Consider the following 17,501-nt stretch of genomic DNA (forward strand, 5'->3'; position numbering starts at 1 on the left):
GTTATGGTTGGACCTTCAGAGACCTTCTGGATCCACGCGTCTCGAATCTTATGGCAATTACCAAAATGTTCTGTCAGAAGTTCTCGTGCCCTGACATAACCTCGCTCTGGATCCATCATCGGGCAGCTCTCAATTACTACCCTCCTCGGCATGCCCTCACATGATTGATATAACCGCATCAACTTTCCACTTGCTGGCAGAGATGAATTTCCTATCGCACAATCAAACGATGCTTCAAATTCTTTGTATCGCAGAGGATCCCCACTGAATTTGATCAGCTCTGGACTAGGAAGATGCATCGTTTCAACGCGCTTTGTTAAAGCGTCAGTATCTGGCCTGGTATGACGTTCGACCTCTGGTGTGAATTCAATCCTTCCTGGCACTGGATAGGGAATGGTCATTTCTCCCGCTGCTTCATCACTAACGCCCTGATTCACATTAACGTCACGACCCGCACTAGCACCACATTCTATACTAACGCCACAATCTGCATTAATTCCAGACCCTCGATCAATCTTAACCCCGGATCCACGGTCTTGTTCTGCATAAACTTTCTCTTCCGCATCTAGAGCTCTCATACGAACCTTCCTCTGCTTCAGCTGTAACTCTTGCAACTCAAGCTCCTGTTGCTGCCGGAGTACATCCATCTGTGCAGCAACTGCTGCCTTTTTCGCCATTGCCCGCATACGAGCAGTGGAGCTAGAACTACTCCGGCTGACTTGGCTGACTGAATCCTCCGGCCCCACTTCTGGACTAACACCATGATCTCCCTTCGTCTCACTCATGATGACCCAAAGTTATCGAACTTTGTGATCTCCACCGACAGTTGACACATCAAGAAATGACTCTGTAGCCATCGTTACCAGACAGGCTGACTTTATTGTGGAACCACAACAGCATTCCAATACACTGGCAGTAGAACGTCTACAGCCGACATTAGCTATTAGCTACTAGCCGTTTGATCTGTAGCAAATTATAAACACAACCAATACTCATAAGGGCATGTTCAATTAATACCCAAACACTGAATGATATTGATAAATCATACTTGCTATAACTAAATTCCATCCTGCTTATGTGTCCACATGTGAGATCTCACATCTGTATGCTATATTACACTTCCTTTTGACCATATTATTACTTGTGTAATTCCCCCAAATAAAGTAACATATGTATCCTAAATCATATTCAATATCATACTTCTTTTTATTATTTACTCAGCACTCTGACAATAAACTGCCATATTACATTTCAACCTTCCATGTGTTTGCTTAACTTGTGTTTTATGCACCTTCCAATGAATTATCAGACAGGCATGTTAATAATTAACCTTTCATCATTTAAATTCCTTACTTCAGCCTGTATCGGATTTATACACCATTCATTTGTATCAAATTGTACACATCAATATCCGTACAGCATTCATCGTTAAACACATGTAGTTCACATGTGTACGGTACGGTGTATGGTGTACAGTGTATTATGTACGACGTGCTTAACGTTACAATTTCATGGTCACATCATCAGATTATAAACCCTGATATTTTTGTTCATAATTACGCCAAACACACATCTTTTCAGTACAGAACCATACATTAATGATTATATTTTAAAATTAACTCATCTAAATATTCACAACTTTGGGCTTATTCAAAATATTTTCTTGATTTTCTACCAAACTGTCAATTTCGACCACCCCAAAATGGCATCGAAGTGGCAAGGCAAAATAAATACGCTGCCCTCTAGTGACAAAGTCTTAACAAACTCTCGACTCACGCCTATGACGTAAATCTCGTCACCGGCTATAAATTAGCATAAATCATCTGTTTCTCACAGGTGGTAGAAAGTTTTGATGAGCTGTCAAACAGGATTTTTAAAGTTTGAGTAACAGTTCATACATGTACAGTGTCTGTGAAATGAAACCCGGACTAATGTGTTGAAAGAACTTGAGTGTGTATCGAGATGTCTTAAGCCCTGTTACTGGTTAACCATCATCTGGTGTGTTCTCAGATTTGGTCAGTATGCAAAAAACAAGAAGCATTCCATTGATTAACATTATTTTGGATAATACTGACAATAACCTTGCTGTGTTTCTTCTGCTGGGATACATTATTCCGGATAATTTTCTACTTCATGTGGCCTCTGGTATTGGTAGATGACGTGAATTCACCCATCCACCCAATGTGAGATCTTTCATCTACTCTAAAGTTGATGCATACTGTATTTTCTATATAATGTTTGAATTCTCCCCAGAGTTAGTACAGTGCTTTCCGCATAATCGGGTAGGCTCGGGCAGACCGATTCTTACCCGATTAAGCGGAGTACCAGTACCCGATTCACAGATGAACACGTCTCATTCACAATAGACACACACAATGTGTATCTACATGCATTGTACACTGCTCCAAACACCTCCACTGTATGCTTATAACACGCGTGCTTGCATGGCACATTATACATACCTTACACTTGCTCAGTCACGAGCAATAATTGACACTCTTTTTATGGACAAATATGTCTTCAGAAAACTTTGTCGTTTGACTATAGACTCCTCGCTAACACGCAGGCGTTTTCTGAAATGACCACGTCTCTTTGCGTGCACTATAGTCACGTAGAACGTCAGGTTACTTTTCGAGAAGTGACTTGGGGAAAATCAAAATTATGGAGCTGGTGCATGGCCTAACTTTCGTTGCAAACTTCTTGTATTGTGAATGTTGTTGCGGAGCAAGGGAGGAGCGCAAGTGTGTTCAACTCCTGTCTGTCTATGTAATTGTGAGTGCCAGCTACATTTGTAATGTTCGTTTTCGTGTGGCAAGTCGGTACGGGTACATGTGTTTTCATGACTTGTTCAATCACTCCCCAAATGATCGGTCTTCTTTGCAAATTAAGCAGAGAATGCGATTTGCCGTGGAAAATTTGACATGCATGATTTCTTAAAGTGTTATATCTGCGATAAAATGTGGGTAGAAATTAGATTAGAAGAAAATTATTTACCCTTTTATGCGGAGAGGCAACCCGATTATCAGGTTATATTAATGTGCATTGGAACTGACTCTGACATTACTAGGCGACCCAATTAAACGGAGTACCCGTTTAAAAGCGATACCCGATTACGCGGAGAGTACTGTACATGGTTAATAATGTGGTTTTAATGAGCAATAGGTTAAATGTAGTAGCACAAAGAATATGAACTACTGGCTACTCCAATTACACGTAAAGCAAAGTTCTGGTCAGAACCAGCAGCTTTCTTTTGTTATGTTGAAATTTTGTTATATTTGAACAAATAAAGTGTATGGAGATATCTAGATGAAAATTTTGTGCTCTGAATTTTCCTTTGTTGTATCCTAAATTTCATTTGTGTTTGTTATAGCGGGAGTGCACTGTATTAGGGCATGCCTTCGTGACTGATTTTCGGATGAACTATCACCATGTACTGCCCAAAAATCCTCCAAAACCTTATACATGTAGTTCTTTTTTTTTTGTATGTTTGAAGAAGTATATTTTTGTGTTTTCCTTTCTCTCTGTTGGAGCATGTGGTGTCCCTGATGTATGAGGCAAAGTGATAAAATACAAAGTACCATTATTACCTTTCTTATAATGCGACATTTTGCCATGCAGTGTCATTGAGTAGATGTACATAAACATTAATTGTTTGTTCATTTTCCATCTGAAAAGATGGCTGGATAGCCCATATTCAGCTATGTTAAGCTGGTCTTCCATGGGGTCCAGTTGGATTTGAGGTGGGACCACTTCACCGGGTTAAACACCCTGCTCTTTACGATGAATGAATGAAGCGGGATCTTTTACGTGCATGAGTTGTTATAAATTACTCTCTCATACACGGGACCTCCATTTTATGTCCTATCCGAGGGACAGAGTGTTTTGCCTCTTGCTAGAGGGGACGGTATGCTTACACACAACATTGCTCAGTCCAGACTCGGGTTCGAACCCGGGCCGCGTGATCGTGAGGCAGAGTTAGTTCAGTCTTTGCAAAATGGGAATCTGCTTCCTGGGAATTATCTTTGAGGCAATAAAAAGGTTTCATTCTAATAAGCCAGTTCGTAATTAGCTCATGTACACATTGGTACAAATGACCTTTCATTTTTCTCAGTTGGTTGGGCACTTCACTCGTTTTCAAAGCGGCATAATGCATAAGCCTGCCCGACGTAACAATTTATGGAATTCATGTTCAAACAGAGAATGAACTTGCATTTAGATCAGGTGATCAGTTGACAATTTAGCAGGCATCCATTTCATTGTTTTGTATTGAATGCAATAACAGCCCATTTCCTTTATTGCAAAATATCATTCTTGCTGTCAAGTGGATGAGCTGGCAAGCACATATACACTGTAAGGATCACATCAATAATCATCGCATCACAGATGCTTATCTCAGTGAATTTACAAACAAAAATGCCTGTTGGTACAAGTGACCTTTTTCTGCTCATGCGCAAAGTGGAATTACAAACTGGTCTATTGTACTTGTTGATGTTTGTGCAGTGTTCATTTGTTTGATGCACATTTTGAGCTAAATGTGTATGCTGAAATATGGACTTAAGCACACTGGTGGAATAAATGATTACTTTTCCATTGGCAGATCCACAGGGTGTATGCCCCCATTTCATATTCATCAAAAAAATAGAAATACATGAACTGTAAAAAGAAAAAAAATGAACAGGGGATGCATGCGTCCCCCTTTAATTTTTAGCTCACCTGAGCCAAAGGCTCAAGTGAGCTATTGCGATCGCCCTTCGTCCGGCGTCCGTCGTGCGTCGTGCGTCGTGCGTCGTGCGTCGTGCGTCGTGCGTCATGCGTCGTGCGTCGTGCGTAAACTTTTTACATTTTCATCTTCTTCTTGAAAACCCCATGACCGATTTTCATCAAACTTGGCAGGTAGCATCCCTAGGGGGTTAGGAACTCAATTTGTTAAAATGGGCACCATGCCCCACCCAGGGGGCCTCCAGGGGGGCCCAAACCCCCCAAAAGTAAGGAATCTGTAAAAATCTTCTTCTCCAGAACCAGAAGTGATAGAGCTAAGTTAATACTATGACTTAGTACATTGATGACTGTAGTTTCAAGTTTGTTCATGGCAGAATGAAACTTGGCAGGTAGCATCCCTAGGTGGTCAGGATCTCAATTTATCAAACTGGGCACCATGCCCCACCCAGAGGGCCCCAGGGGGCCCCAATTCCCCCAAATTAAGGAATCTTGAAAAAATTGGGCCCTTATTGTACATTTTCATCTTCCACTTGAGAATGCCTCGTCAAATTTTGGTAGAGCTGTGAATAATTTAGATTAGTGACTGCGTGAAAGGTGAACTTGCGATACTCAGGTGAGCGCTAGACCCGCGGGTCTCTTGTCTATTGTAGTGGCACCAGAATTTTTTTTTTGTTGCTTGTCAGGCGATGAAACCTGGAAGTAGAGAGAAGAAACCAAAAAAAAAAAAATTACACAGGAGCCTTTTTTTGTTTTGCTCGGCAGCTGATGTAACCCAGAAATGGCACCAGAATTTTTTTTAAACCCCCCCCCCCTACAGAATTTTTAGATCCGCCCGTTTTCTGTTTCCATTGACACTACACTGCTGCATCATGATAGGGTTCTGCTTCAAGCAAACATGACTTTCTACTAGGAGTGCTCTTGGTCCCATACACTGTATTTTGCGTTTCTCACATGTCACTAGTGATTTTAAAAAGATTTCCATTGGGTATGTAGTGATCATGAAAGCTGTGAATGTATGGGTCAAACTTCCTGCATAACACAGTGGCTACTTGAGAACATATAATACTGTATGGTTTTTCAGAACTTTGAAGTTCTATATCCCTCAAAACTTCTCTCGGGTTTTTAGCGAATTTTATGAATTTAAACAGTTGTTCGAGGTTGTTCCGAGATAGCATACTTGTATGCAGAGAATTGTTTAAGAGGTGCCAGTAATGATGTAAAGATCTTCTGTGGCAAAATACTCCCAGGGTCTCCAGTCTGATGGATAAAGGGTTCGCTGCTTGTGTCCGTAGACGGTTTAAATATCATCCCAGTCCACAAAGTTAACTCACAACCATCCTTCCTTTCTTCTTTCTCTCTCTCTTTCCTCTCTTTTTCTTTCTCGTCTCTAAATGGCATTTTATGATGTTTCCACTGAGTCACTATCTCGCATACATCTGCAGTATCATACAAGCGAAAATGAACAGCGCTTCCACAGAACGGGTTCACCAAAATACTTTCATATGCATAATTTAATATATGTAATTTCAAACATACACTTCATATTCATATATGACATACATGTCTATGATAGAACAGTTCTCTGTTCTGACATAGATTAAAACACAATCAGCATTTCATAATACTTGCAAAACAAACCACACGAAGGGATGGCATGGTGAAGAATGTCCAATTGCTTCTGCTAAAACTATGTAAACATTAAAAATTGGTTTCAAAAGTGATCAGAAAACTTGAAAGCCTTTCGTAAGGCAATTATCCTAATTTGTCTGTGCCTGAGTGTGTGTTTTTCCCTTCTTCTTCTTCCAATTTTAATCTGTAGTCAGGTTGGCTGCCTTATAGTGAATATGAGAGAATAGGTCATCAAGACCTTGTGGTGACAGATGATTGTCACATGAATACCTATGCATACATGTATTCGACAAAACAATAACAATCCATGATAGGTTTCGTAGTTCTTGTTTCGTGGTTTCAGTTTTGATGCAGAGGCATCGCACAAAATGGTGGGCAAGGCTCCTGATGAGAAGCAGGTTGATTCTTCAGTGAAAGGGCGGAACCTCTTCACATGAGTGCTACGCCAGACCTGTAAGAACGGAAGAACATCAAAAATAGGAAGATATGTTTGATAAACATACCGGTGTATTACAAAGAACGTACAAGTGTATATGATTGAAACTGAAGCAGAGTATCAGAAGGGGAAACAATACCGCCTGTTCATTCTTTGAATTAGCGAAATCATTACTGCTGTTAAAATTTGTGGGACAATGTATGCAATGAATATCCAACCTTGATATGAGTGCCTGGGGCTGTCTTGTATGTAATGACAGGACACAATACTTTTGGAATTTGAAAATTTGCCATGATCTTGGGAGCATGATGACTTTATTTCAAATCATGAGGAACAGGAGTATTCATGAGAAAAAGGTAAATCAGAGCACATTCAATATTCAACACACATAGGATAGTGTATTAATTTCCCACAGGCTACTGCATGACCGTGCAATGATACACCAAGTTTTGTCTCATCTGTTAGGCGAACCTTGCTGAGAAGAGAACACTTGCTAAGTGTGTGAACTCTTGCTACAAGTGCGCGAGCTCTCTCACTACAAGTCGCGGATGAAGTTTGCCATGGTTACAAACAAACCCACAGTATACAGTGCACTCCCATTATAACGAACACGGTTATAACGAAATTCTGGTTACAATGAAGTAAAAATTCAGGCCGCAACATTACCCACTCTATGTATATTTTCATCGTTTATTTGTTCGGTTATGAAAAATTTTCAATAAAACGAAAGAAAATTGCCAGTCCCAAGGACTTTGTTATAATGGGAGTCCACTGTAGGGCCTACACAGTGCGCATGTGTCTACTGTTTGCCACTGGTCCATGCGTCCTTACCATTTGCCCTCTTACAGTCCTTGAGGACTATGTTGAAGGCGTCACATAAACTGAGGTCGCTCTGGGTGTCTGCACACTGCATGAACCGCTCCAGCTCATACTGGCAAGGATTTCGCTGCTGCTGCTGCTGGGGCTGCTCCTGATACGTGACGTCTGGTTGGTGGTGACCTCCACCTCCGGTCATGGCATGGCCAACTGCATGACCCTAGAAAAAAAACAAGATGCAACATGCTTACACAGTGAAAAATTAAAAACAAACAAACAAACATGAACTAGAACTATCACTCATTGTGATTAATATACCCCCACCCACAACTGAGGGAATAAGCTCAACCAGGACTAATTTCTTTTTAATTTTTTAATAGCAAAAAATGTTACCATGGCAATGCACTGTTCAAAAGTGAATAAATGTATTGCTCACTGTTAGTCATATGTCCCACATCTCAAGTCAAGTGCTCAAAAACTGAGTGAGCAAGATAAATAAACTGACAATTTGTATGGTTTTCATTAAAAATTGTGTGTTATCATGGCAACACAATGTTGGACATTAAGAAAAAATGAAGTTTGCACAATAGCCGTTACATGTGCAATTTCAAGCCAAATGATAAAAGGCTGAGGGGCTTAGTTGAATTCACAATACTAGTGTATCATTTTCATTCAAAATATATTGTTACCATGGCAACACATTTTCAACACTGACAAAAGATTTTTTGCACATCTACGTAATGTAGAGGTAACATATGCCAAATTTGAAGCCAAAATGCTATAACACAGAGTTAGGAGAATCAAAATGTTTGCATGATTTTCATTCAAAATGCACTGTTACCATGGCAACACATTGTTTCACAATGATGAAATACGAAGTTTGCATATCTCTGTACTATAGTGGTTGCATGTGCCAAATTTCAAGCCAAATGCTCAAAGACTGAGGGAGTTACCTGAATCCACAATATTTTTGTATGATTTTCATTCAAAATATGCTGTTACCATGGAAACGCATTGATCAACATTAACAAATGGTTAAGTTTGAACATCTACGTACTATAGTGGTCACATGTGTCAAATTTCAAGCTAAATGCTCAAAGACTGAGGTAATTACCTGAATCCACAATATTTTTGTACGCATTTTAGTGAAAAGATGCTGTTACCATGGCAACGCATTGTTCACCACTGACGAAAGATTAAGTTTGCACATCTATATGCTATAGTGGTCACATGTGCCAAATTTCAAGCCAAATGCTCAAAGACTGAGGGAGTTACCTGAATCCACAATATTTTTGTATGATTTTCATTCAAAATATGCTGTTACCATGGAAACGCATTGATCAACATTAACAAATGGTTAAGTTTGAACATCTACGTACTATAGTGGTCACATGTGCCAAATTTCAAGCTATATGCTCAAAGACTGAGGTAGTTACCTGAATCCACAATATTTTTGTATGCATTTTAGTGAAAAGATGCTGTTACCATGGCAACACATTGTTCACCACTGACGAAAGATCAAGTTTACACATCTTTACACTACAGTGGTCACATGTGCCAAATTTCAAGCCAAATGATTAAAGACTGAGGGAGTTAACTGAATCCACAATATTTCTGTGTGATTTTCATTCAAAATATGCCGTTACCATGGCAACACACTGATCACCACTGACGAAAGATTAAGTTTACACATCTACGTACCACAGTGGTTATGTGTGCCAAATTTCAAGCTAAATGCTCACAGACTACGGGAGTTAGCCGAATCCACAATATTTCTGTAAGCTTTTCGGTAAAAAAAACTCGTTACCATGGCAACGCATTGTTCATCACTGACGAATGATTAAGTTTACACATCCATATACTATAGTGGTCACATGTGCCAAATTTCAAGCCAAATGCTCAAAGATTGAGGGAGTTATCTGAATCCACAATATTTTCATTTGATTTTCATTCAAACTATGCCGTTACCATGGCAACACATTGATCACCAATGACGAAAGAGTAAGTACGCACATCTACGTACCACAGTGGTCACATGTGCCAATTTTCGAGCCATATGCTTAAAAACTGAAGGAGTGAGATTTATCTACACATTTTTGTATGATTGGTTAAAAAAAAAAAACTGCCGTTGCCATGGTAACAGATTTTTTAACGCACACACCAAAGATGTTTTGGCACAACTATATAGTACATTGATCACATATCCCAAATTCAAACTGAATTGTCACAAAACTGAGAGAGTAGTTCGATCCACAACATTTTGTAAGATTTTTATGAAAATCTGCCGTTGCCATGGCAATGCAGTATGAAATACTAATGAAAAAGGTGTCTTGCACATCGGCCTGTGGTAGCAGTCACACATGCCAAATTTGAAATTAATTGCTCAAAAAATGAGAAAGTTGTTCGATCCACAAGATTTTAGGAAAATTTGCCGTTGCCATGGCAACGCATTATGCGATATTAACGAAAAAGGTGTCTTGCACATCTACCTTTGATAGCGGTCACACATGCCAAATTTGGGGTCAATTGCTCAAAAAATGAGAGAGGAGTTCGATCCACAAAATTTTGCAAGATTTCTTTAAAATTTGCCGTTGCCATGGCAACCCATTGTGCAATAGTAACAAAAAAGGTGTCTTGCACATCTTCCTTAGATAGCGGTCACACATGCTAAATTTGGGGTAAATTGGTTAAAAAATGAGAGAGTAGTTCGATCCACAAGTTTTTATGAAAATATGCCGTTGCCATGGCAACGCATTACACGATACTAACGAAAAAGGTGTCTTGCACATCTACCTTCGATAGTGGTCACACATGCCAAATTTGGGGTCAATTGCTCAAAAAATGAGAGAGGAGTTCGATCCACAAGATTTTGCAACGGACCGACCGCCCGACCGCCCGACCGACCGCCCGACCGCCCGGCCGACCGACCGACCGACCGAGAGTGACCGACCTACCGACCGGCCACCCGACCTCAGAGTGATTCCTATATACCCCCCCTACACACTATGTGTGGGTGGGGGTATAAATATACAACACCTTCCACTACCAGGACCACATTACATACATGTACATCATACATAATGTATAATGTGCACACATATACAGTGTACTATGAAAGAGTACAAAAGACAGGTCAACATGAAGCATACAATTTGACAATGCCAAGTTTTCTGAATAGGTATACATAATTAGTGAAACTACAATTGTAGGTTCAAATTTCGTTTAATTGTCCTTCGGTGGAATGGCTTTTGTAATGAACATGCTTCATTTCTTCATGTAACAAGCTGTATGTGTTTTTTCCAGATTATCCCTGCAATTGTATGGAAAAAAATTATGAGATCAGTGGATCATGGATTGAGAAGTCAAGAGTCCCACCAGTAATATAACCGCCATAGCACATTTAAAGGGATACATGTAGTACAGTATTGGTGGAGATGAGAATTGGGCTTTTAACTTTTTGCGAGATACCAAGAAAACACTTATGAAATAGAACAGAGCATACCTACCATTTTAAGAGGAATTCAAAGTTTATTAGATGAAAATCCGGTTTGGAATGACTGAAACATCAAAAAAAAAAAAAAAAACAACAACAACAACAACAACAAAGTGACCACAATAAAAGGTGGGTCCTACACTTTATCGGAATTGCTCTGTTTTGGAAGTATATCTCAGCCATTTCAAAACCAATTTTCATCAAACAAACCTTGAATTCCTCATGGAATTACATGCTCTTTCATATTTCAGAAGAGGTTTCTCATTTTCTCACCAAAATATGTTAGAAACCTGAAATTAGGTCTCAACCAAAACTATACGATCCCTTTAACTCTTAATGCACCACGACATTAACCCCAACAGGTGTGTCAAATTACTCTGAGAAGGCAACTTTGGCAAGCTTGGGAAAACACTTTGTTTTTCATATCTATGTAACTTTTTGTATAGATTTTTGTTACGCTAGACATGTAATGAGCAAAGCTGTAGAGAAAACGCCAAGCTTGCTTTGAGGTAAATTTTATGACAAAGTTATGATAATTTTTCTTTCCAATGACCAGTAGCTATCATGTATGTTATTGTCCAGGCACAAAAATTGCACACAAAACAGAGACAGAAACACAAAATTTACTTGTAGATCTAAGAGTTAACATTGCTTGATATCAAATCACCACATAATGCTACAAGTGAAAGGAATGGAATTGCAAGTGACACCTTTGGCTTTATCGTATTCATCGCACTGTGGCATTTGCCTAATTATCTAACAGCTTGGACAGGCTTGAGTGTGTTTGAGCAAACTGCTAATTTGGCATGCTGTCAACCGAGTCGGACGTGCAAATGTGGCATATAAAAAGTAAACACTGCCAGTGCCATTGACAGTCATACTGGACACAATGTCAATCATATTTTGTAGTAGCAGTACTGAGGGGGTTAATTACGTGTCAGGGCTCTCCTGGGATGTTTCTGCACAGTAGGAGAAGGAAGAAGAAGAGGAGGAGGACAAAAAGGAGGAGGAGGAGGAGGTTGTAATGCTCTTACCACAGCTGACCCAATTGCTACACCTCCAGCTGTGGCTGCCATCTGGCCCAGTAGCCCTGGCTGCCTTGGCTGACCCACACCCATGGCTGGCTGCTGGGCTGGTACAGGAGCTCTCTGGGGCACAGGAGCTGGCTGTGCTACTGTCCTGGGAGGAGCGGACCTTGTGTATGTAGAGAATGAGAGAGAGAGAGAGAGATCCATTTCATCGGTCATTCTGTCTCTTGACCAGTACACTAAAACTGGACATTGCATTAAAAAAAGACCTAGCCTATGCTGTAGTGTAAGGACTACACTTACAGGAAGTTTCATACACAGAAGGGATTTACTGTAAAAGTGAAAATTTTTGCACATTTCGCATAATCAGAAACTGGCGCAAAAATACGAGCTTGCAAATATTTTTGCTTGCTATATTGCAGTTGTTTCTATGGAATTAAGAACACTAGAAACTCATCTTACAAGCCGAGCATGAAAATTACTCGCATGAAAATATCCACTCCTACAATTTATTCATCAAGATCTGAACCTCCTAAACGTAAATTTAAGCTGAGGGAATGAAACAACGTCAAAAAAAAAAAAAAAAAAAATGTATCAAACCTGTTCCCTTTATTAACAGACGCACAACCCTTAATAATCCAAGGCACGTACCCACATAAAATTCCTCATCACAAACACAGATATCTACAATTACAATTTAAGGACATTTTCCCACACAAAATCCATCTGTGGGATACAATTCAAGTAGCCTGCTGCTCCACCAGTCCAAGCTGTGTTAAACTAAGACATCTCTTCACACATTCAAATGAGAGAATGAGCACCTGCTGAGCATTTGCCGAGGGAAAATTATATGTTGTGGAGTAGGTCTTGTCCCTGTATTTTGAATAAAAGTATTTCTAACGTTATTTTCTAGAGTCTACATGAGATATTCATGAAAATATCCAAACTGCTAATTAGTGTTACTGATCAGATCTAACGTTAGATGAACAATAACGGCACGTTTACTTAGTCAATAGTTTTCAAAACGTAAAATTTTAGTCTCCCCATTTATTTTTCTCTTTTTTGTGAATGAATTCTTCTTCTTCTTCTGATTAGGTCTGCCTCCTTCAATAGACTGAAGATTCTTGCAGACTGGTGCTATTTACATTATAATACAATTTATTTACAGATATTTACAAGCACATAGAAAATTTGACGAAAACAACTAGCCACTGTGATCAACCGTTAGACGGTTTCGAAATGAAATGAATTCATCAGCCACTCTGAAGTACTTTGTCAAAACTTCCAACTTGGGAGCAACTTGTGATACATTGCACGTTATCAAAGAAATAATTTTGTAGAAGTTTGTATATTTCATCCCTATTTTTCCCATGACTCTAACAATCCGACCCGGCCGCACAGCGCACAGTGCTGCAATAGAGGGGCTGACAACGCGTAAGTTCCCCGGGAGACTGCCCGTCTGCTGCTAGCCTGCTCGGCCTCAGTAAGCTCGCCGAATCATCTCGAAAGTGAGGAGGATCGGGGAAGACGTCTTATTAATCTCTGTAGAGAAACTGGAGAAAATTCCTGGAGACGACATCTTACCTCACTGGAGAGAATGACCGTCCTCGGCTTCTTCCTCCTCTAGGCATTGTAATGTGAGAAAAGGAAAGGTAGAAAGAGAACACCAAGTTTTTTGTTGCAAATCCCTAGGCTCGAGGAAACCTTCGCTTATTTCGTCATTCGCTCAGTGGTGTGTCTGCATGTGTTGCGTCATAATTGAACGGCACGGTACGGTTCATGCACTGCTCACTATTCATGCATGCGCACAAACGTACACGATTGTGTGTACCATGTGTATGTGCTTTACAGAGCGCACGTTGAATAAGCACTGCATAAAGGACAGCGGTAGATGGCGCTTGTCCGTCGACTCCCAGAATCGCCACAATACAACGGAAAAAAATAAAATAAATAAATACTATACAGTTGTCAATGTTTCTCATTAATGTCTCTCATTCTTGAAAGATTCTTCACAAACCAGCAGTCCCTTCTTGTTCAGGATGAATGCACTCATATTAGTTTTTTCCAAATAGATCGAATTATAATGATTACAGATAATGCTACAGAACGAAGGAAACAAACAAAAAAAAGTAGACAGAAAACGCGAGATAAAGACAGAATTTATTCGCAATGTACAGGAATTTAAAAAAAAAGTTGGGGACTGACAAATTTAATGTAACTGTCATGGAACATCTGGCAGATAGAATAAAACTCTTGTCAATAATTGATGAAATTAAAATTCCCACTTTTTGAACTGTTTCATTTCCCATGTCGAATTCACTGTTCACGTTAAAACACCATGCACGAGTCAACTGAGAGTAATAAATACACCTGTATGATAGAAACTTTCAGACTTGTGGCAAGTTTCTTTCTTTCTGTCTCTGTTATAGTGTGGTCAAGGTGGATCGCAATACCCAAGATAAAAAAGAATAATAAAAATGAAATAAGATATATGATTTGCGAGGACTTACAACTTGTGAGATTCAAATAACATGATCTGATGGCATAGATATGTTTGTTGTTGTTTTCTATAGAGAGCCTGAACCTGTAAATGATTCATTTTTCTCCTGTATATGAAATAAGATCAGTAGGTACCAGGTACAGCTTGAACATGTAAAAGCAAGAGGTTTGCTTGACGTTCATCAAAAACAAAGGAACAAATAAACAAACCCAGAAATTAAAGATAATAAAGCTGTACAAGGCATTTCTGTTTTCCCTCATAAATGAAGGCTGAATCTGTAAAAGAAGTACACGTGGCTTGCTTTGAAATTTGAGTTGTGTTGATTTTTCTAGACACAGGTTCAACCTCATTTCATGTATTTCTGCTCCCTTGATTTAGGGAAAAATTGTTTCAATCCATGAGAAATTCTGGTTGTCAACCATGGACGAATCTTAGGAGCAAATGGAATGTTGATTGCAAAATGAGTTAACTCCATTTGTTTTAATTTGAGATATTAGCGATTGAAGCTGTTAAAAAAACCCCTCAAAACAATAGAGAAAATAAAAGAAAAATTGGATGATTTTAATCATATACTTCAAGAATATTCCTTGTTGTGTAACAAACGAGGTATCACTGGGAAGATGTATTTCGCTCTATCTGATGATACATTTACTTTAAAATGTTTCAAAATGGCACTTGACCCCTTCTGCAATCAAACTCTTCAAATGCACATAACTGATACAGAATTCTGGACTTTGCCACCTCACACTTACATCTCTCAGCTCGCACTGACACATTAACAACGCCAAATAATTGAATATTGTTTAACATTTTTAACATTGTTTTCAGTCATTTTATATATCATATTTATTGCATGATTAAAAATTCATTTTTAACATTCCTGGCAAGTATAACTTGATCTGGAATTGTTTGCACTATATGACCATCCAATTCACACAACACATTCCATCTGTCACATATTTATAATGATCTAATTAATAATTCACAATATATGACTAAATCAATGCAAATGATTTTTTCAGCACATAAAATAATTGTGAGGTCAAGTGATGGTATAGAACAAAAATTTCAGATGAAATGACACATTCAAGAAATTCAGTTTTCATTCTTTTCTTATACTCATACAAAACGATTATCTAGGCAAGTGATGATAAAGAACAAGAATATCAGACAAAATAGCATATTCAAGCAATGTAGGATTAATTCTTTACTTATACATATACATAAATGCTTACATTAACTATAAAATCACTGTATGAAGAACAATTGTACAAAGAAAGTTACAAAGAGTTGTACATTGTGGATTGAGAGCACCAGTTTGAGGTTACCCTTTGAGTGACTTTGTGTGTGTAGTGTTAAAAAACAAAAATGTACATGTAATACTGTCTTTTACTTGTGAATGCCCAATTAAAGTGGAAACAGTCAAAGGAATCTGTTGTATCACAAACACATGTTGACTTTATTTTTTCTTGAAAGGAAGTTCATGGGTGTTAATGTATTTTTAAAAAAATAAAAACCATTTTAAAAATTGTCATATGATGAACAGAGTAGGCCCCTTTACATTTTCAGTTTGCCTGAAATGTCTTGTTTTTGTTCTTGTTTTCCTGTGTTCCCTCTACATCTACGTAATTCTCAGTGCTCATGCAAGAAAATCAATTCACAGATTTTCTCATTCAGTGCCTTGCCTGTGCACAAGAAAGCACTTGTACCCTGTAATTTGAGAGTGTACATGAAAAATGCTCAATAGAGCACAACACAAATGTCTTGGTGGGGGGGGGGGGGTGGGAGGAGGTAGACATACCAAATCAATGTTCTCCAAAAGGTATCTGAAGACTTAAAAATAATGTTGAGGAAATTAAAGGAGAAGGACTTAAAGGGGACCTCCGGATGATTTTCAGATTTTTACACTTGAACAACTATAAATTAGTTAAACTGAGTACAGAGTTTCAAAATTCATAGTGATTGGGATCAGAAATGAGAATGTTTTCAAAATCTATAACGAATTGCAATGAACAAGGATGATGACATCGCAGCCTCACCATAAGAATGTGTGAGTTGGGGCTCAAGGAAGCAGAACAAAAGAAGAAGGCATGCATAGATTTTTCACAGGTGAACTTGTTGAACAAGCGGTATTGTAATGGAATTACAATTCTACATTTCTGAAATATATGAGGCTCTGATGTCATCAACACTGTTCAGTGTAATTTGTTTAAGATTTTCAATTTATTGGTTTCTCTGCTCAAGGACCATAATAAATTCCACGAATCTATACATGGAGCTGTCGATTTATGTACTACATAATGTGAAATTATGAAAATCGTCCGGAATGCCCCTTTAAAAATTACTATATGTGAATAGAAGCAAACACACTGGAGAAACAGGACAGTCATAGTTGAGCAAATTCTGATCAAAACTATTTTTAAAGTTTAGATCAATCAAATCCAAATTGGCAGTTTTGTATTAATGTCACATGTGATCTTACACCTTATTTGCTCTGTACTGTAAACTTAGCAATTTTCAGTTTCTCATGAAGTAAATTTCCAGTCATACAAGGACCTTTGATACAATCATTGTAAATATTCTGCTATACAGCCTACGCATGGAAAAAAATATTCCATCATCAATGAAAACAGAGGAAATGATTTTATAAATAGAGTAATTGGAAGGTGAACTCACATGCTCACATTATGGAGTTGTCAATTTCTGTTTGATTCGTCACATGTTCCAAAATAATAACTTTCTTATCTTTTATCAGAATTTGGTCAAATTTTCACTATCTTGTTCCTCTCATTTTTTTTAATAGTTTGATTCACAAAAATTTTGTTTTTCAGGGTAGACTTCCCCTTCAATAAGGACTTTCAATCTCCCCAAAATAGCAGT

General features: G+C 38.6%; 1 protein-coding gene across 1 annotated transcript; it reads right to left on the minus strand.

Annotated features, from left to right (window-relative positions):
* Positions 1 to 6,788: 6,788 nt before the first annotated feature.
* On the minus strand, positions 6,789 to 13,842 carry LOC139741384 (coiled-coil-helix-coiled-coil-helix domain-containing protein 2-like). The gene is made up of 4 exons (XM_071651967.1): positions 13,706 to 13,842; positions 12,128 to 12,287; positions 7,616 to 7,820; positions 6,789 to 6,799 (listed from the first exon to the last, which is right to left on the minus strand). The coding sequence occupies exons 1-4, from the start codon at positions 13,750 to 13,752 to the stop codon at positions 6,789 to 6,791; spliced, it is 423 nt and encodes a 140-aa protein (XP_071508068.1). The 5' UTR covers positions 13,753 to 13,842.
* Between the last annotated feature and the right edge of the window lie 3,659 nt (positions 13,843 to 17,501).

Source organism: Diadema antillarum, unplaced genomic scaffold (genome assembly GCF_040938485.1).
Source record: "Diadema antillarum isolate AM-2024a unplaced genomic scaffold, OU_Dant_1.0 seq00000927_RagTag, whole genome shotgun sequence".
In the NCBI taxonomy this organism is placed as follows: Eukaryota; Metazoa; Echinodermata; class Echinoidea; order Diadematoida; family Diadematidae; genus Diadema; species Diadema antillarum.